General features: G+C 39.3%; 2 protein-coding genes across 2 annotated transcripts; both read right to left on the bottom strand.

The window, feature by feature from the left end:
• Positions 1–1064: 1064 nt before the first annotated feature.
• On the bottom strand, positions 1065–8036 carry tfa (transferrin-a). Its single transcript, XM_058644239.1, has 17 exons — positions 7940–8036; positions 7661–7800; positions 6912–7011; positions 6599–6790; positions 6043–6172; positions 5856–5911; positions 5329–5492; positions 5058–5211; positions 4796–4947; positions 4603–4699; positions 4468–4488; positions 3908–4072; positions 3460–3601; positions 2076–2143; positions 1788–1972; positions 1502–1688; positions 1065–1377 (listed from the first exon to the last, which is right to left on the bottom strand). The coding sequence occupies exons 1-17, from the start codon at positions 7977–7979 to the stop codon at positions 1337–1339; spliced, it is 2034 nt and encodes a 677-aa protein (XP_058500222.1). The 5' UTR covers positions 7980–8036; the 3' UTR covers positions 1065–1336.
• Positions 8037–13264: 5228 nt separating this feature from the next.
• ubxn7 (UBX domain protein 7) lies at positions 13265–21959 on the bottom strand. The gene is made up of 11 exons (XM_058643557.1): positions 21847–21959; positions 19929–20082; positions 19610–19674; positions 19420–19485; positions 18989–19101; positions 18274–18420; positions 17611–17701; positions 17017–17147; positions 16105–16609; positions 15721–15800; positions 13265–14318 (listed from the first exon to the last, which is right to left on the bottom strand). The coding sequence occupies exons 1-11, from the start codon at positions 21950–21952 to the stop codon at positions 14157–14159; spliced, it is 1620 nt and encodes a 539-aa protein (XP_058499540.1). The 5' UTR covers positions 21953–21959; the 3' UTR covers positions 13265–14156.
• Positions 21960–22103: the final 144 nt, after the last annotated feature.

Genomic DNA, 22103 nt, shown 5'->3' with positions numbered 1-22103 from the left:
CTACAGAAAATGCCATCATAACAAAATATAGACTGCATGTTGTACAATGTGCTGACAACTCATTTAATACAACTATAGATTAAAGTGTCCATGCCAGGAAATTTAACTATAATTTATAAGGTTCTTTATATGATTATATTCCTCTTTGCCTTTAGAGTGATTATGCCCTCAGCAGGGTCAAGACTAAATATATATTTGAAGAATGCTAAGACTACTTATCATGTCATAATGCATGATCTAGCTAATGAAATTTATGAAGCAATGCACTATGCTTCTGCCCTAATAGAAAGGGACAGCTAATTTTTCCGACAAATAAGGGAATATTATATTGACTGTTGAAATTATAAATTCAAATGTGACAAATCTTTCCCTTATCAGGAAATAGTTTGTAAAAATCAATGTTAATGTTAATGTAGTGTATCATGTTTATTTACTCTTTACAATATCAGTTGTCATAGAACACAGTTGGCCTTATACAACCACTGTGTAACATTTAGGAGGGAATACATTTGTATAAGTGTTCAATTGCTTTGAAATAATTATTGTTTGGTTTTGCAGCCTCAGAATATTTTTATGTATGTACTTTAGGCAAAGGCCTTGTTTTATGAAGACTGCCATCTTGCGCAGCCATGTTCTACAGCAGCCTTTAAGTGGTTGTTTTAGTAGTTAGCCCCGGGCTATTCAACGTGACCTAAAATGAAAATGTCATTGAAATTTCTGCGTGGAGCGGCTTCCCTCTGTGCACACCCATTTGTAATTTGTTGCTAAACACTCATGGTAACGTCTGCAGACACAGACTGTAGAACATCTCCGCATCGTTGGCAGACAGCTTACTAAAAAATAGTCAGACTGGTTTATGGAACACCAGGAAGAGACCATGCATATAGTGCATGTTTGTGGACTATGGGAGGATACTGGAGTACCAGGAGAAAACCCACTTGTACACAGGGAGAACATGCAAACGGCACACAAAAAGGCCCTTGGTCGAATCCGGGATTCTAACCTGTGATTGTCTTGCTGTGAGAGAAATACGTCTGTATACTGCAGCAACAGACATCACACAATTTTAAAAGAAAGTGTGCTGACACCAGTTTATTTGAGAAATAGTGAGGCATGAATCAATAAAAGACAGTCAATCTTATAACAAAGATACATAATGTTTCAACATCATGAGAACTGTGAGTCTGTTTGTGATTTTGGAATATGCATTGCATCTGATTGCTCCTCTCAAAACAGGTGCACAACAGGTAAAAATCGAGAAGATGTCAGTAATAAAATACTGAGTTTGAAGTGTGGGAAGGTGCTTTAATCACCCCAGGCACCACAAAGTCCATGATCACCCCTGACAGGCGTTGAAAGAGCAAGACTTCTCCATTGCTGTTGGGAAGAAAAAGTTAGAAAAATGTGAGCAAAAACTTTTGGTGTGTGTATAATCTGTCTAGGTTATTGATCTTTTAAAAATACTGTCTTGTTCATTGTTTGAAATAACAACAGTACAAACCTGAGGTGAATTCATCGCACTCTCTAAGTTTAGTCATGACCTTCATGTAGTCTTCTCCCAAAAACTGTCCAACACTTATTCCTTTTGGAATCTCCTGGAGACATTTTGTGGAGTCCTTGAAGAGGAGGTTCTTTGACTCTTCTGACTTGAACATACTGAATGAGCCATCATTGACACCAAAGTCAGCCTATAAATAAGAAAAAACTTTTAGTTTTTAGACACAAAAAATGTGTGAAATAACGAGGTTTCTGGGAAAAAATTAGTGACCCAAAAAGTAATCACTGACCTGCTGATCTTTGAGAAATTGGACCACCTCGTCACGCTTCTCTGGACGAGTCACTACAGCATGTGCAGTCACTTTAGCCAAGTGGCATGACTCATACTCATTGACTGATTTTGGACCTTTGTCAGGGCAGATGAGCCTGTAGTCATCAGCAATCAGATTTTGAGCCCACTGTGGACGTCCGCTACCTATGAGAGGTAGGACAGAGGAGTACTATAGTTTTACCAGAGTAGTAGTTTTATTAACACCGATGAGAGATTATGTGAATGGTGGTCAGTGTAAGTTGCTTACCAGCGGTGTTGTCCAAAACGACTGAGTGTTTAATGAAGGCGACCTCACCGGCACCCTCCGCGAGACATCTATAACAACATGCAAAACATACAGTCACTTCAGCAATATGAAGATGCTATCACCACCTTAAGCAGAGGCTGTTGATTCACAGAGTAGTTTGATATTCTAGGTAATAAGTCTAGTTGGACTGTTGCCTAGAGCAGTGAGGAGATGAAAGCCTACAGTGCACCGATTTGGTGGAAAGAAACGGTGTGCTGCCAAATACCCGGTAATAACCTAACCTAACACCCTCTGCAATCTGGCTCACAAAGTTCTGTGTGTGCCAGGGAATATCTGTGTGCTCTCAGCGCGTTTTCCCATCTGCGAGTAATATTGTAAATAAAAAGAGAGCTGCACTCGTGGTTGACAGACTTGTTTCTCTGGCAAAATAATATTCCACGTTAGTTAAAAGCTGACAGGAGTTGGTAGCTGGGAGTTGTTATTCCATCCCTACTCTACTGAGTGCTGTAGGTTATGTATACTGTAATGCTAGCAGCACTGTGAATTAAGTAACAATTATTAAAATTGTTAATAAAGTAATGAAAGCTGTGATGTTCGTGACGTATTGGGGGAGCAGCGATGGCGGCACGCATGCACACTCAGGGGGTGTTTGAACGTATTAGAACGACTTACAGGTCATTATAAATTCGTTCATTTCAGTGCGGTGCTACATATCTGTGGCATAGGCCACAAATGTTATGCTGAATTGTTCGAGGCCTCAAATCTCTGACATTTGGGTGACTCCAAATGTACTGAAATTTCAACCGGAACTGTGAAAATAAAGTTTTTTCTTCGGGGGAAGATAGGTGCTATGAGGCTTTCTCCTCACCTTCTGCACACACCCTGTTAACATCACCAAGATGAATTTTGCTACAAAAACAATTATCTCCAAGCAAAATCTACTGAAAATTTGAAAATTTGAATACTGAAGATTTGGATTGTGCAGTCACTTCCATCTTGTACTATCCCCTCACCCGCACTGGGGTATCATTGCTGGTAGCATTTATGCAACAGTCTGAGTAGTGACAGACAGGATCACATGCAGACATGCAATGGAATCAGGCCAGATTTGAACATGACCCGCTGCAGCAGGGACTCAGCTTTAATACACGGTATGCCCTCTACTGTTTGTTGTTGCTGCTGTCCTCTGGAGTGTAATTTCTCTTTAAGCAGAAAGTTTAACGGGTCTCAAATGGCCTTTGTTTACTAATCCATGCTAACAACATCCTGGTTTAAGGTGGTGAGATGTTAGAGGTGATTGGTGTCAGTGGCACTTCTCATTCTCTCATAACAACATCAAAACTATTTCTTTGACATGCAGTGGATGTACTTTGTTGCTGCATACCTAAACGCTCCATTGTAACCGTTGTATCGCTCCTCATCTCTGGGTTTGCACTTGAACAGAGACGCTTCGTTGCCGATGCACAGGGCACAGAGTGGGGAGGTGATATTTGCTCCAGGGGCACAGCTCTCACTGAAGTAGTGTTCTGAGAAGAGGAGAAGAGGATTTGGTCACAATGGTACAGTCTGGTCAGTATGAATTCTTGGATTCTAAAGCTCTCTTTAGTTGAAGCTACAAAAATGCTTTTGTTGAAGTTGGGAAAGAATGGGGGCTTAAAATTGCTATGAACTTTAATAAACATACTTTTCATTGCCACGTGGGCATTGTAGTGAACCAAGTTAACAGTGTAAATACATAACAATAATAATACAAATAATAATAATAATAATAATAATAATAAAATGTTTTGGCAATATGTGTGCTTAACTTAAATAAACACATGTGTACTCACCAAAGTCACAGGTTTTAGACTTTTCATGGATGCGACCCATGGGGATGTTCCAGCCAGCGCTTCTGCCAATGCCTGTGTGGCAAGATTTCTTGCCCTTCAGAGTGTCCCAGGTCAAGCCTGAATCTTTCTTTATCACAGCGACAGCATAGTAATGGGAGCCGGTGGCTACAAGAGTCAAAGTATGGACAGAGATGGATCAGAAAACTACAGGCAATGTCACTGTCCCACACGCAGTTATATATAGTCAGGTGCTTGAGTTACATTAAACCTTTCAGACAATTTTTTAAGCAGATCAGCTGAACATGCAAAAAGGTGATATTTGCAGTCTGGCAGGTATCAAATTAAACTTGCATTCTTCTTGCATTAGCTAAAAACGTGGTTTTACAAATAATTAAATGGATTGAACACACCCATAGACGTGTTATGAGTTAAATATTTTCTCTTCTCTATATACTGCGGGAAGGGTTAGGGTTAAACCCTGTAATTGTAATGACTATATATATGTTTTATTTAATCTTATAGTCTATAGAAAAAAAACAGAAAAAAAACAGGTTAATTACCTTGAGGGTTGCTACACTGCGCTGTGGAGCGACAGACAAGAAAATAAATGTTACACAGGTAAAAAGAAGAAAAGAAAGACAACATTTAAACACATGGTATTTGGGTGGATTTCTGCTCCATCATTGCACACCTACCTTCATCATATTGTTCCACCATAGCAGCAACCAGACCACACTTTCCAGCTGTGTACACCTGTCCTCCATCTACTGCCGCCACATCAGCCTCACTACGCTGCGGCGGCAATGCAGAAACAGATAATCAGGAACGAATGCCACAAAGTACAACAAAAGATTCGTACAGTCGTTACAGATTTGCACACTGTTTCACCATAATCTTTTGCAGGCAATCTTCAGCTGATTCCGCTTTTATGCATCTCATTGTGGTGTTGGTATTAAAACTCCACGTGTCACACTTGAGGGCCTCCGCGTTGCCGACAACACACCATTTCATGGCCTTGGCTGTAGTAGTTGGAGTAGTCACTGGAAAAGGAAGTGAAAACATGAGTACCATGAGTAAGTGGCCTCTGTCAATGAATGTGTTTGTCTTATTGTTTTTGAATGTAAAGTTGTGTGTTTTATGTATATTATACCTTTCCTAAGGGATTGTACGATGTTTAAGTACTTGGCACCCAGATACATGAAGGAGTCGGTGCGAGGTGGAATCCGTGACAGGCCAATTGCTGAGTCCTTGAACATCAGGTTCTTTGCATCGGGATATTTGGCTGATGAGAACAGATTAAAATTCTGAAAAGACACAATAATAGAGCTGTGAGGCAAAGGGACACATGGAACAAAACCCACATGTTTAAATTAAGAGTTAACTTTGCCCTCTTTTTACGTTAATCAGAGTCTCGTGATTACCTCTACTGCGTTGAGATGGTTCCAGATTAAGTCTGTCAATCTTTCGTCCTTGCGTGTGACAACAGCATGAGCTGGTACCCGGGCCAGGTTGCAAGTCTCAAAGCTGCCAATTGCTGCTCTTCTATTATCCAAGCACAGCAGCTCATATCTGTCCGCTTGGTCAGCTGAAAAACAATCATTGGTCATATTCACTGTTTTCAAATAAACCTTTGAAGCACATGATTGCAATGCAAACAAGAAAGAAGAATGACAACTGTTCTAGTCAATTTAGTTTCCTGACACACTTTGGAAAGGGAAGAGTGTGCCAAGGAGGAGTCCTCCATTTGTTACAATATCTGCACAATATCTGCATTTTCACCATTAGATGTCACTACTGGACCATTAAGTCTGAATGTAATTTAAAAGTAAAACCAAGACTGATACAGAATGGGTATTCTTTTGACAAAATTATTGGGAACCCATGTACTGGAGCAATGGCAGAAATGTTGTGCAAGATGTTGAAATACAAATGATTATGTGACACTAACCAGGGACAGTTAGATGATTCACAAAAGCCACTTCTCCTTTGCCATCTTCCAGGCACCTGTTAGTCAAAAGCAAAGGGTTTTACAAATATGTAAAATCAAATAGAAAGGTACGAGTGTCGGTGGAAGTCGGTAAGGAGGTAAAAGTCATGATACTACTGAGAAGGGTCAAAGAAAGAGCCATACTTACTTGAAAGCACCATCATAATTATAGTAAGGCTCACTGCTGGTCTTGGAGCAGTCCCCGGCGCACAGTTCACATAAACCGGTGTCCCCTTGAGCTCCTGGGACACAGCTCGCCCCGAAAAATGCACGCACGGCTTAAAAACAGACAAACAAAACAGAATTAAATTAGGATAAATCAGCATAATTGCCCCAGTCCCTGTAACTCATCACACACCAGTCCTTTACAAATTCTGACCAGACTCCAAGCAGAAAGTGTCAAAAGGTCAACATTCAGAGATCCTGTAGTTCTGTGTTTTATTTCAAAGTAGGCCAACACTGTTTCTTATGTGTTTCCCTTCGTTAACAGGTAAAAACAGCTATGACATGTCTTTGTAGTTCTTTAGTCTCATAAATGCAACAAACTATGGTTCTTTTATATCTATACATAAAACTTAATACATGATGTTATCTTCATTGTATGGGTCAAATAAGTTTTGGGGCTCCAGGTAAATTATATTTGCGTGGCGAGGTTTAAAGTAACTTCCTTTTTTTTCCAGAACAGTTTCTAACATTCAACTCACCATCCTCCAATCGGCTGACGTCAGAGCCTTGCCAATTGATTAACTTCTTAGACAGCAGATTTCCTATGGGCATGTTCCAGCCTGCCGATTTCCCCAACCCGGTATGGCAGGATTTCTTTCCTTTGAGGTCATCAAAGTTAAATTGTGTGCCCTTCTTTACCACAGCAACAGCATAGTAGCAGGATTTTGAATCTACGTGAACCAAGAACAAGTGTAAGTGCACGCTTAAAACACATGTTTGTGCATACAAAATGTGTAACATCCACATGTTACACATGAGTGTGGAGGAGGGGCAGCGGATGAGAAAACATACCGGGATACTTTTCGGCAATAATAGGATGGAGGTTGTAGTTGTCCAGTCCAGCAGTGTAGATATCCCCTCCATCCAAAGTGATGGCATCTGCCTCCGAAGCCTGTTAAAAAAAATAACAACACAATGTTTTTCCAAACGGTTATAATAATAATATAAGGGTTATAATAGTTTTGTTTTTCTCATAAGTTTTAGTTTTAACTTAGTGTTGACTTTTAGTTTTTAAAATGAGTTAGTTTGAATTAGTTTTAGAGCGGGTTTTGTTACCTTAGTTTTTGTTTTTTTTGTCACTGTTTATTATTATTAGTTTTAGTGTTTTGTAATATGGAGTATTTGCCAGATGGTGCAAGATTCAAAAAGTGTCATGTCACAAAAACCCAGCAAAAGATGCTATTTTAAAAATTCTATAAGAATTTAGTGTCTGTACCTTACTTTTACACCACTACATTTCTAACTAACTATCGTTGTCAATAAAATCAGAAGAAGAAGAGTAAGTGATGGTCTGTATTTATATAGAGCTTTTCTAGTCTTGATGAGCTGCTTTACATTATAGTTTTAAACTCCTCACTTTAAAAATAATAATAATAATAATAAATAAATAAAATAAAATAGTGCCACTTCTCAAACTTACATTTTATATCAGATAATTACTTTTGATACTTAAGTACAGTAAATGGCATACACTTTAAGACTTTAAGGCTTTTTGTAAAAAAGTGACTTCTAGCAGAGTCATTCTCTGGTCATGTGCTCACTTGTATCGCAGTCAGACATTCGACGACTGAAGCTCTTCTTTCGCACGCGAAGTCGGGAGCTGCTTTGACGAGGTCCAGACATTTCGCATTCTCTTTATCCGAGGTCACGCACCATCTCACCTTCTCCGCAAACGCGCAGGCTGTCAATGCACAAACACACACCGATGCAGACAGAACATGAATACTACTACTACTAATGATAATAATAATAATGATGATGAATAAGCAGGGGTAAAGTAGAGCTGGAGCCTGGGCCTGTGCAAAATGTCATGTCTTTACCGAGGCATCCGAGCAGCGCCACAAGGAGGAGAGTCTTCATGTTGGACGGAGGGGGGGGGGGGTCCACTCTCCACTATCCACTGTCCAGAAGAGTACACGACAGCGAGGCAGCTCTGGCTTTTATAGCAAACCTCTGCAAAAAAAAAGTTTACTCAGTGTCCTCATGTGTACTTGGAAAGACAAGGAAAAGTCAAAGAATCATATGTCCTCATCATGGAAAGTCCAGAAACTGTGTTTGCACTCTCTGCCATTTTTTACTTCACATCACATCATTTAGTATGTGTGGCGTCCTCAATGTTTAAGATATTTAAAATTCATTGTATGGTTAACGTGTTATCCTGCCGCATTGCTCTACATTGTACTCTTTGAAGTTTTACATTTAGATCCATTGTCCGTCTTTACATTTCACATGAATGATTTTTATGACCACGAAGGAAAGTAAAACAAACAGGGACATGGACGATATGAGTGAATATGAAAAGTAAAGTCACGCATTTCATAAAATTAAGATCTTTAAAATGGGCGTACGCAGCACAACAATGTACAAGTACAATACGTTGTAATTTACTGGACGTATCACAAGTGGAAGTGGAACAGAAAATCTCCTTTTCATGGCATTATTATCAGCCCGTTACTTCATTAGTGGTTGTTTGAGGTGGAGTTGTACTTGGGCTACTTTCAATCATATCGCATTTTTATTATTTTCATTATGTATTTTAAGTCAAATAGTAAACCTATGGTCATACTAGCTGTAATGCCCTCTTTACACTGTGTAAAAAGGCCATTGACCTTTGACATACAGTGCATGCACAAGAAGCCAGATTAGAGTCCGAAAGTAAAAATCCCACTGTAAATACTTGAATACTTTTTTTTTTTTACATATCCTTCTAATTTTGTTGAAGGTGTTGGTGCACTGTTTCGTTCTTCTTCTTCTACTCTTATCTTTTCACTTGCACTACTAGAACTGTCCTTTAATCTCGTTGTACACTGTATAATGACAATAAAGGTGATTCTGATTCTGATTACGTAAGCTCCATACCCTGAAATGATATCATTTAATATGAGGCCTATTTCTTTGACCAGAAAAAAAATGTATTCACCCCCCGGACATTTTCTTTTATCACCTTTCACACAAGAAATGGCACAGTGTAAGAGTCATGTTTGCAGAGTCAATATTACCCAACAGAGCTTTGATTTGTAAACCAAACCAAACCAAACCAAACCTCGTACTTTGCAATCGCCTGCTAAATATGACCCGTTTGCTTTCATGATAAATATCACGTTTTTTAGTTGACTTTGATGGCGCAAGTTTGGAGATTTCCAAGATTTAGTGCTGGATGAGTGGGTGGAGGACAATGGTAGGCCATGGTATTTTTAAAAATGTATGCTCCAGGATGACAGCTACCATGAAACTATAATCTCACATTGGCTGAGTTTTGAAACAAACTGTTAACTTACTTTAATAACAGTTCAAATATATTTGCAGCAGCAACAGCCCAGGAGGGGATTTCACCAATTTGTCAACGAGGTTAGAACTGTAATGAAATTGGAAGTTTTAGACTTACTGGGACCTAATAACTAACTTTTTTTTGTTTTTACAGCATGTATGTATGTATGTAAATTATAACAAATAATGGACATAATGGAAGAGCCTCACTCCCTTGGTCCTTGGTATTTTGCATGACTTGAGACCTGCGCGGTTATTCTAGGGTTGAGGTAACACACTGCAAACACTTCTGTGGCAACACTGACCTGCCACCACAAGGAACTGTGTTCTAACTGTGTGACGGCACCGCGGAACACTAAAACAGTCAAAAATGTAGTTTGGATTACAATTCCCCTGTCATCACACACTCCATAATCCACTCGATACATAACATGCAATAATTCTGTGCCACTGCTCTTTCACCTCCACAGTTAAAATGTGTACATTAAGGAAAGTCTTAATTTTTTTCCACATTTCTTTTATGCATATATATATATATATATATATATAAAAATATATTTAGAGTGTTACTATTCTACTAAATGTTGTATCTATATTGTAAAAGTGCTTATTTTTCTATACACTATTCTACTACTTTTTTGTACTAGAATGCAGTGTTCACTGTAGCGAATGTTCCCAATCTAATCTAATGTAATCTAATCTAAAATGTTATCAGGAAATTACATGACAAGCACAGCATATGGCAGGAGACTGTAATGGTCTAACAATACCATAATGGTGGTGCATGATATTCAAATAATGTCGCATCAAATCTGTGTTGAATCTCTTTTATTGAAATGTTTAAATGTAAAAAAATAAACGTTGAAAAGTTGTCAGTTCAGGGGATCAGTCGAAGAGACAGCACATTTTGTTACCTGCAAACAACACGGTGGAGTGAAGTGACACACTTTCCATTTACTTTGACTCAGTCTGGACCATGTTAGTGTTTGTTTTTTTTGCCTGTCCACCAGTTGTCCTGAGCTGGCACCTTACAGCTGATCCGTTTTCTGCCTTTACATCTGTTTATAGTTTCTGTCATCCATTGTATATATACCACTTGGCTGTGTGTGTGTGTGTGTAATTGACTTTTACTGGATTCAAAATGACTTTGTCTCTGTTGACCTCTTTGGTGAATCCATATTTGAGACTTTATCCCTGTACTGTATTCCTGAACTCTCACAGATCACTGTGTCATTTGTTAATCTATGTGGGCACGTCCTGATAACTCAATCAGCAAAGCAGTAACATCGCCCTGGCCTTATTGCACAAATTGAAAATAACTACATGTACTATTTATGTAAAAACCACAATGGAATTTCTTTTATTATTAGTATTAATATTATTATCATTATTATTATTATTATTGCTGTAGCACTGCTTCTTTCACAAGACTGACAGAGCTTATTATTGTCATTATTATTATTGCTGTAGCACTGCTTCTTTCACAAGACTGACAGAGTTTTCTGTTGGAGCAACCAGACAAAACGCTTGCTGAGTGAATCTAAAGCTAAGAATGTTGAATTTGAGAAAATTAAATGATATTGGGGCAAAAAAACCAACTGCATTTGGATTCCTAATTCTAGTGGTAAAACTCATCAGATCTCATTATAATTCCCCCAGGTACTGTAGCATCCTGACTGTGCTAAATCAGAGCAGATAAGCTTATCATCAACGATGGTTCTGAATGATGAAACAGGCAGAGCACAGAGTTTAAACGAGGCATTATAGATCGGACACAGTTCCTTAGTCTGCGTTGTAATTGAGACTTTCTCGTATCACCACTCCTTCGTGTGTCAGAGGGCAGTTGTTTGGGTCATTTAATTTCCTGCAGGATTCACGACTACATTTCCCTTCTAGTGCAATGTCATCTTTTCCAAAATGAAATAAGAGGATTATGGTCCACAGTATTTTACACAACCATGTTTACAGGATGGTGTAATAACGGTTCACAGATCAGTCATTAACTTCCATTGATTTTATTTCAAAAACTGGCTGACAGGACCATGGGCGACGGGGTCAACATCCTTCTTGCGCAACACACAAGACTTATCATACAAACCGGGTCTGAGGGTGCTGTACTGGTTACCTCATTAACCTAAAAAAAAGAGTTGCCCAAGAACATGGCAGCAAGATTTAAGTGCAAACCAATTTTGAATAGTTCCTGTATTTTATAGTTCACTGCTTGCTGATTTTGTACCTGTATCAAGGGGACTTAAGAAACAATACTGTATGTTTTTTTCTTTAAAAAGGTGGTTTTAAAAAAACAACTACTATTAGACAGATAAACGGAAATAGATTTTTTAAAGTAATGGGATTTCTGTTTATCAGTGTTGCCTAAAGTCCAGGGTTCTGCAAAGAGAGGTCTATTCATTTTATTTTATTTCACACAGCAAAACACCTTTTGTTATTTGATTATGCCACTGTCTCATTCAATTCAGATCAAAGTCTGACTGACTGACTGACTGACTGACATGCAATGTGCCTCGATTGACAAATATGACTCGTGGGTTATTGTCTGCAGGAATGAATCATTCAATTTTGGTCCAAGGAGGAAAAGGAAACGAAGGGATCACAATATGTCAGACATACAAATCGAAAAGGGGACAAAAGCATATCATTCGTGCCTTAATTTTGAGGATTAAATGAAAGAAATGTGTTTAGTTCACCTCCATTGCTCTGCATGGCCCCTGCCCTCTGCCTGCCTGCTTTTTATTTCACCGCACACACACACAATCAGTCATGTGCAACAGGTGGTGAAGAAATCTGCAGTATCAGCACAGAGAGGGGAGGAAAAAAACCTCTCTGTTTGTACAACTGGAAGTCCTTTTCCTTCGACTTTGCTCTGAATCAACACGATTGGGGCTCTCACCAAATCATTCAAGAAACTTAGAAGAGAGAGAGAGAGACATTAAAAGAAGGAACAGTGTCTTCTCGGTAGAGTTAATTGCAATAGCCACAAGTTGTGGGGGGAACTTCTGTATCTGTAGAGCAGTGGTTCCCAAAGTGTGTGCCGTGAAGGTGCTGCGGCTGGATTGTGAGGGGCCATTAAAATAAATAAAAAAACATATTCAGCATTACTTTTTTTTCACAAATTTGCATAGGAAATTGTTACATTCATGTGAATTTGTTATTATGGCCAACCTATGGATAATAAAACAATGAAAAATTACAATATTTTGTACTTGTACTCAGTAAGAAGTAAGTAGGATGTACTGTCATTTTTTCCAACAATTAAAATGGGTTGTAACATGCATTTGCGTTTGGTATGGGCTACTGTAGCGTCCATAGAAACACTCTTTAACATTTGCAAAATGTAATTGTATTAAGATTTTGAAGACTGCGTTTAGGAGATCCTATGAACAGATTCCCCCGTTCATCTGTGAATTGTAGCTTTTTAAGAAACACTGCCACCACCTGTTCATGTGAACAACTGTGAGGAACTGCTGCTTTGAAGATTATGAACATTGCGGTATTGTCAGTTAAAAGACCTGTTTAAATATGGAGATCTCTCATTTCATTTAGTGGATTATGTCGTGGTTTGAGCACAAGGTTACTACATTTTCACAGAAAATCTAATTTTAACAAAATCCCAGGTCTGATTCCCTCAAATTAAAAAGGACCCAACGAAACATATTTTGAGTCAGAGGCAGTATAATTTGTTATAATCTGTTCCTCCTACTTCATTTAAATAATGAAATGAATGAAATATTATTTTAAATATTGTTTTTAATTTTTGTTTTGGTTTTTTTTTACCCACAACTTTACTTTCACTGAAGAAATGAATATCCATCAATCATTTGTTTATAAAATAAAGTAACAAAAGACCAAGCAGATCTCCCTTGGTTTTGGTGGTTATATTTCAACATCAGTATAATTTCTTGGCAGCATATAAAAAAAAAGAAAAGAAACAATGACTACAGCTAAATACCAGTCTGTCGAAGCCATCACTGTACAGTGTAGGTCCGCCTGATGAGACCTTTCATTCTACTCCGTATCAAAAGTTGAAATCCAAAAACAAACCACTAGTCTCTAATAGAAACTTGAATAAAAAGGTGTAGATCGGTTCTAATTCTCTTAGACCTACACAAAGTGTTTCACTGACATCCAACACATTTTCTTGGGCTGTAATTTCCAGACCTTTTTCCTCGATGTCCTTATTTTCCAAATGATCATAAATGTTGAAACAATGACCGAGTAGGAGAACAAATTTGGGTCAAAATGAACAAGCTTGAGCCTCCCTTTACCTGTTCCCAGGTACAGGAAGTAACAAGAAGAGCTACAAAATAAACTCTGACATTTAAAGTCCTTTCTTGGAGGAAAAGTCTGTTTGTACAAGTCCCTGGTGCCTCACTGTCAATTTATGATCCATTGTTTGAGTTGTTTTAAGTGAATATGAGCTATATCATGTATAATCTGTCCTGCTGAGTGAGCATTACGAACTGAAAATGCATCAGAACAGAATATGACAATAAATAAACATTGGGAGTCTGCCACATCTTACTGGCCAGTGCATGAGCACTACAAAGTGATTAGGCTGTCAGTAGAGAAGTCCCCCTTCAGACTAGTTAAGTGGTGGAGAAAGTGGTCCATTCACTTGGAGTTGTCTTGGCGAAAAAAAAAAAAAAAAGGGGGCCAGAAGGTTATGGGACCACTGTTTCCGATCATTGGAGAAAGAGTGAGGTCTACCAGAGAAATACAGAAAAACAAAAAGTGAGTGTGTCTGGATAAAGGCTAGTTCCTCTCCTGCACAAATACAGTCTCCTGTGGACAAAGCCCCGCCTCCTGCAGTGTGATATCATAGTCCAAGTGAGCAAGCTTCCTTCTGGGAAAGTTGGTGACAAGTTCGAAGCGTTCATTAGGGTAACCTTTGGACTGCACGTGTCTTACCAGCGCCTTAAAAAGAGAAAGACAAAACATTTTAAAATCAAAAATAAGTATTTGCGTGCATAACAAGGAAATAATCACAAGGATTTTACTTAAAGGAGAACAATGAATATGGACCTGGAAGCATAGCCTAGACTGGAAACAGCTAGTCTGATCCTATTGAAATGAAAAAAATATCCCTGCCCATATGGTCCCAGTTTTGACAGGGGGACCCCCAGGCACTCCCAGGTCAGTGAGGAGATTTAATCTCTCCACCTGGTCCTTGGTCAGCCCCGAGGTCTCCTCCCAGTTGGGCGTGACAGGAACACTTCCCTAGCGAGACGCCCTCATGGCATCCTTACCAGGTGCCCAAACCAGCTCAACTGGCTCCTTTCCATGCAAAGGAGCAGCGGCTCTACTCTAAGTCCCTCTCAGATGCCTGAGCTTCTCACCTCATCTCTAAGGGAGACCCCAGCCACACTTCTGAGAAAACCCTTTTCAGCCACTTGTACCCACAATCTCGTTCTTTCAGTCATGACCCCGCTCATGACCATAGGTTAGGATAGGAACGAAGACCAGTAGATGGAGAGCTTTGTCTTTTGGCTCAGCTCCCTTTTCTTCACAATTGTGTGGTATAGTGAATGCAATACCGCCCCTGCTACTTTGATTCTCCGGCCAATCTCACACTCCATTGTTCCCTCACTTGTGAACAAGACCCGGAAATACTTATGCCGTTTTTCCACTACCTCCTCAATGTGGGTGGGGTCATCTCAGCATGGCTGCATGAAACTGCTGTGACACACAAACTAGTGACTCGTGACTTGTAAAGCAGTTGTTTTCAGTGTATTAAATCTTTAAAAACCTTTGTTCAGTACTTACGATACGATGCACCAAACTCCTCCATTATGACTTTACACATTTCCTTGTTAAATGTTGGAGATTAACCCACATTTCAGGATTTTTAAGTCTTTTTAACGGATTTACAGTTCGGCATTGTTCAGTTAGATTCTTGCGCCTCTTCCTGCCTCTGACCAATCAGTGCACAGCAGTCTGACGACGTCATGGCTCAGCTTGCTTGGAACATCGCCTGAGCAGGTACTAAAAAAAGTAGCAGGTACTAGGTACTATCCCTAATGGAAAAGCAAAATAACTGTGACATGCTAAGTTGAGTAAGACTAGTGGAAACACGCCATCAAACTCCTTTTCTTGGGGTAAAGACTCATTCCCCACCCAGAGTAGGCAATCTATTGGTTTGCTACTGAGAACCATGGCCTCTGATTTGGAGGTGCTGCCAAATTAAAATATCTCCACTTAATTTTTACACACTAAACCAACAAAACCGACACAGACAACATTTCATCGAACACTTGGAAACAATGCATATAAGTGTATATAACTATCTTTTAAAACAGGTGTTCAGCTGTGTTCTCACCAAAAGTTTTGCTTTAGAAGACAAGGAAATTTGCTCTCTCTGTCCATCTGGATAACGGAGCATCAACCGGGCTTTGGGACCTATGTGGTGGAAAAAAATGAACATGTGAGAAAAACCTTTTTAAGAAATGATACAGCTGCTATAAACCCATTTGAAAGCCAAAATACAGAAGTGAGCATTGTTCAAAAGCAGTGCTCATTCACAAGAATAAAAAAATTGTTCTCATGTTCTGATGTAGCGGTCATCAAGTACTGCTGAATGCTAAATGCAGAAACTGGCAGTTAACTATGTAAGTGCTCACTGCTTGTTCACCAATTATTAAACAAACATTCTGAGAAGGGTCTGTTTGCAGGCTTAAGACTTAATTTAAGGCAATTCCCGTACCATTGTCATCAGGACAGTCTACATCACAGGTGTTAGTGCTGCTGCTCTTTGTTGGTCCAGCATTTTCTGCCACCGAAGAGCAGTGGTTCCCACCAGAATCTTGGGCAGGTTGAAGATGATGAGGACCAGTAGCTGGGGGCTCCAGGTGGTTCTTTTTGCTCTCCTCTTTCTTGTGACTATGGTTGTTTTCTTTGTACGGAGATTTTCTCTGGGAAGACGTTGAACTATCGGGATGTAGACGCTGCTGTGTTGCAGCAGTGGAAGGGACCGGGGTGTGCTTGTTGGATGAACTTTTCTCTTCATGGGGTGCTGGTGTTTCACTGTCTGAGCCATCAACAGAGATGGGACCCTCGCTGTCGGAGAACGGCTCCGCATCCGATTCGTCATCTGATCGAGGGGAATCGGGAACTTCAGGGTCGTTTGAGGACACGTAGTGGGTCTCCTGTAGTGAGGCTCTAATAGCCGCCTCCAGCTGACTGTCTTCACTGGCATCAATCAGACTTTCCTAGAGACAAGAAAAAAAAATATGTACAGCTGTGAAAAAAAAAAAAAAAAGCTAGGTAACACAAGATATTTCAATGTCAATACGTGTGATTTAACAAACTATTCAAATATTTTAACACTGGTAGATATAGGTGCATTTCAAATGATAAGGCATGTCCAATTAGAGACTAATGACTTATCAGGTAGATGCACTCCATGTTCATTTTACATTGATGTTATTTTAAAAAAAACTTCTCCATGTAATGCAGCATTTATGGCTAGTAAGAGACAAAACAAACCGGTAATACGACATTGTGAAAATCTCAGATAATGTTTTACAACATTAAAAACTTCCAGGAAAATGAGATTAATAGTTTTTCAAGCAGAAATGAAATAAGATTAGAGTGATGAAAGAGAAAAGGGACCCACAGAGCGAGCTCGTTTGGCGGGGGGTGCGTGGCAAGAAGGCCCATCAAGCTGCCCGTGCTCTGCCAGGAAACCTGTCACCTGCTCCAGGAATGATGTCACATCCAGCTGGTTCCATTCCACCATTTTTTGACCTAGGACAGATCATCATTATCCACAGCTCAGGTCAGTAACCAAATTCATTTAGAGATTAATCAAATGAGGCTAAAGGAGGAAATTGGACTTTTTCAAAAGATTTAAATGCATCGTCCTAGAATTTAGCTGAAAGTCAAAGAAAACATCTGTGTAATGTATAACTCACAAACACTCACTTGTTGTGTTTGTATTGTGGCACATATGACAACACATCTGTCTACTACCACAGAGAATAGGTGTGATCATACAAAGAGCTTTAGTTATGCTGCACAGGCCTTTTCAATATCTGTGCTCTATACTGCACTGCTTAATTAAAAAAAAAACTTCTCCCAGAGAGACCAATCAGAGCAGAGGGAGAGATACCTGTTTAAGCTTTCTCTCACAGATGCACGGGTGACTGACCTGTGCTTCAGTATGTAAAACTACATAGCTGAAATGTGTCCTCAATTCACATGGACTTACCTGTGCGGGGGTCGAGGATGGAAATATAGGGGAACTTGTTCAGCTTATAAAACTGGATGTATCTTTGTCCCTCTTCACTATCATGATAAACCTGTAATGAAAGAATTAGCAAAATTCACAGTTTTTAACACAAAGCTACTTTATCACGTCATCCTGCACAAGGTTTATTTAATGTTCATGTGGCCTAGGATTTGATTTGAAAAGAAAGTTTTCAACAACAAAAAAGTTTCATTTGTTAATATACAGAAGAATGTTCACTTGACTGGGACAGACAAACACATATAATAACAAACATAATGTCTCTTAAGCCTCGAGAAAAACTGTTGAAACTTCTCTGCTTTGCTAGTGAAAAGCCATTTCAAGTGGTGGAAAGACATTAAAAGGATCAGTGTGTAAAATTTAGGAAGATTTATTGGTAGAAAGTGAATATATTACCCATAAGTATGTTTGTGTAAGTCTATTGTGCTTTGATTATTATTACTTTATTATACTTTTATGTATTTGCATTACAGAGAGGGAAAAGAGTCCCCCATTTGTTATGATCTGCAATCTCACCGTTTGATATTACTAATTCTTAGACACTGGACCTTTAACTAGCTCCAGCAAAGTCAGGAATATATAGCACATTTACCCTTTTATCTGCTTCTGTTTAAAAGTACATACCTGCCAGAAAATAAAGTGTTCCCTGATGATGGTCTTCACTGCGTCATTGCTCCAAACATCCCTGTTCAGGCACTGGCAGGCAAAGTCTTGAACATTTTGAATGTTGATCATTAACCACTTGTTCTCCAGCTGCCCACAGTCTTTTGCCTTTTACAACAAGAGAGAAAATACAGAATCAGGAAAAAACAAACAAACACACAGGATAAAGTTTCAAATACAACATTTCTAATGAAAGGTGAAATTATGAGTGTAGATAGAGACCAAAAGCACATACTGCAGTTAATCCTCTATGGGCAAGAGTCATAACCCTGTATAGCTGCTTATAGACATGCACTGAACAATGAGATTCTCTTGAGATTGTCCTGCAGGGCTGTATGTGTGAATACAAATTTCTGCAAAGGTTGCCCCCGAGATTCCACAGAGATTGTCTTGCTCACTGGTATAATCGCTGGATAATGTGCAAATGCAGCAGAATGCAAGACTTTAAATTTAACTTTTATTAAACTAGGAATAAAAAAAAAAAAAACCTCACTGAGTTTAAAAATCTCCTTTAGAACAGCTGATTTTACAAATAAAGTGAGAGAATACCCTTCTGCACCTGTAAATAACCTTCCGGACCTGTAACCTACCCAGTCAACATCTGAAATTTCAGTAAAAGTTCACACAAACCCAATTAAGGCGTGTGGTGTAAAGTATTTTGTTAGTGACTCCTTACCGTCTCAAAGCTGCCTTTGTGCATGAGCTCAATGGGAGGACGGAAAAGGTCTGCCAGGGTGCTCAGTTTCTTATCCACTGTTCCCCCATTACGCAGCTCCTGTTCCTGGCGGACTAGGAATGGAAAAACATTTACACTTGTCGGACAGGGCACAGACATAGAAAGGGCATAGAAAATGTGTCACTAAGCTGTTGTTGCTATTATGCAGAATACATGTATACTTTGTTCTCTGCAACCACATTTTAACCGTTTAACATGGGACACTTTATCTATATCTGTTTTCATCTTTCCTGTTCCCTGTCTTTGCACAACTTGGACAAAATAAAAAAGCAACTTGACTTTTTATTTTAGTATGTATATTTGAACTTGTGTAAAAAAAAAAAAATAGGTGTGGTAAAAACTTAACCTTGTAAGACTTAAACGTGACTTACTTGTTTCTGTTTGGAAGTCTCGGAAACCATCAAATATAGAACGAGCAGGTCTTCTTCGTTTTGGCACTGCAAGTGTAATAGACAGATTACAAGCACACTCAGCATTAAAATACATGGAATCAATCTATCAATATAGTTTAATTTAGTTGGCATTTAAATTAGGGAGAATAAGAAAAAAACTGTACAATACCTCCAAACAGTGGCTCTGGCTCCACCAATATGTCCTGCTTCTGTGGAATGGGTGCTCGTACTTCACTGAGAATTACATGTTATGTCAATGTTATTGACCTTGATATTATTGAAGTTAGAAAAATAAAAATATATATTATCTGATTTGATTAAACCAACCAGCAGCAATAAAAAAAACACACTTTTCCTCTAACTGACCCGACAGAGAAATATAGGAGCGCTTTAAAAAAAGATGGTGCATCTTTTAAGACACTATCACAGGTCATAAAAATATATAGACTGTGTTTGTTCTTCCTCTGGCACAGGCCATACAAACTTACTCTGAGGGTGGAGCTCTGCTGCTTGAAGCTGCTGAACTGGAGCTAGTGCTGGGCTCCTCTGCTATCCCACCTCCATCCAGGAACATGGTCACTGCCATCTCCAGATTATTGTTGCACGCTTCCAACATATGTTTCCCTACACTCTCCGTGGCTCCTTAAAGAATGAGGGACATCGACAGAGTCACAATCAGTTTTTTTTTTATCATTTCCAAATACACATTTAGAATACATGGAAATGACCATTATAGGTTATGTCAAATAAAAGTTTTGATGTAAAAAGAATTTTTTTTTTTTAAAGCACTTTATGCAAGGGCCTTTTACGGAGGCTGCCATATTGCACCGCCATGTTTCTACAGCTAAATGAACAAACCAGCTAAAGTGTGTGTTGAGTGTTTTGAAGCAGAACCTTACAACACAATAAAAGCAGATTGACATCAGTCTTCAGTCTTCTTTGCAGTCTCTCCAAATCTTGGCGGAAGACTAATTCAAGAAATGTCTGTCTGTCCGTTTGTTTGTCCCCCGTGTAACCGTCCAACGGTTCGCTTGACAGGCTTTAAACTTAGCAGGTGACTTACTACGGGCACGTAAAGAGTGCCAAATTTGGAAGTGTTTGGAAAATAACTGCAAGCGATATCACTACAATTGCAACAGATATCTCAGGAAAAAATGGTAACCATGGTAGTAAATTACACACTTAAATGTAAATTAAACACTTAAAAGTGTTGTTAAAAGTGCACACAGTGGTCGCTTGGCTGGCATCAAACATGGCAGGTGACTTACTGAGGGCACCAGTATGTGCAGTGTCAACTTTTAACATTGATTGGATAAGAAAAGCAGGGGAATGTGTTTGGGGTGCTGTTTTATGAGTCTACATTAAGAAAGAATTATTATGGCAATTCTGGTATTTGGGGGTTCTGTTAAGCAGAGAGGCCTTCCTTTGTTACAATCTGCAGTCTAACCATTAGACTATGTTATAGACATAGAGAGAACATCCATACATCCATACATCCATCAAACAAATATCTCTTGGCAATTTCTGGTTTAGCAATTCAAATTAATATTAGCAGTTACAGAAATTGCAGTAGACCAAGGAACGTTTGCTCTATTCAAAGATCTATATTGATTTGTCATCTTTAAAAAGTAGATATAAAATATTGGGGAAATACATTTAAGTATGGTTGTACTGTACATTTGAAAAAAATATATGAATTATTGTTTATTGTTAGTGGTTTTATAGAAAACTGTGCAGTTGGACTGCGATCATCTCTCCGCTCGTACTGCGCATGTCCGTTTCACTTTCCAAGTCTAGTTGCAGGCAGCTACCCTGACCTGAGCCTGCCGTTTTCTCCAAAAAAATAACTTAATACTGAAAAAAGTTGGTCTCGTCAAACCGTTCCCAATCCAAAGAGGACGTCTGAGCGAGTAGTGAGAGACGTGGTGTGCCCACACAAATGTGGTTCAGCCAACGGTCATTGTAGAGCTGACAGCGAGACGACATGAAGCCTGGCTGCTGCTGCTGCTGATGATGAAGACGAAGAGGGGAAATGTGCACACAGTCGACGTCCATTGCACAGTATAAAACAACCAGGCAGTGCAGGAAGAAAAAACACAAGAGCAGCGAAACTGTGGCGCAACTAAACACCACAGAGAATAATCAAACACGTCCGAGTGACTGTGGTGCACCCAGCAAATAGAGCCGGTGGTTTTTTGACCACCTTCCTGAGTCTTTCACTTAAGTTAAGCACATATCTGCCTCTGCTTTCTCCCTCATTGACAGCGCAGGGGCCAGAGCAAGAGTGAACGTCCCTTTACTCATCTACGCACTAATTTCGTGTTTTCTTTAGACAAGCGAGCTATTCCGATTAAACAACTCCATCCTACTTGATGGCTGAAATGCGAAATAAAACGTTATTTTTACCTGTTATTGCTGTGAATTGTTGTATTAACCCGTTCATTCCCGGAGCTGAGGTGTCTCCGAGCGCCGCCATCTTACCGCCACAAACAACAACATAAATGTAACGCATGCGCTGTGTTGTCTTTTCCTCTCGCCTGGCGCGGCGCGAGCCCCGTGCGTCACAAACGTCACAGGTTTGCAATGTTTTGTGGGTAATGTAGTTCGGTACATCCGGATCACGGATGATCCAGACTCAGGTCTGGTCACAGCACAAAAAGTGA

The sequence above is a fragment of the Solea solea genome, chromosome 1 (genome assembly GCF_958295425.1).
Source record: "Solea solea chromosome 1, fSolSol10.1, whole genome shotgun sequence".
NCBI classification, from domain to species: domain Eukaryota; kingdom Metazoa; phylum Chordata; class Actinopteri; order Pleuronectiformes; family Soleidae; genus Solea; species Solea solea.
This window is presented reverse-complemented; position numbering and strand designations above follow the sequence as displayed.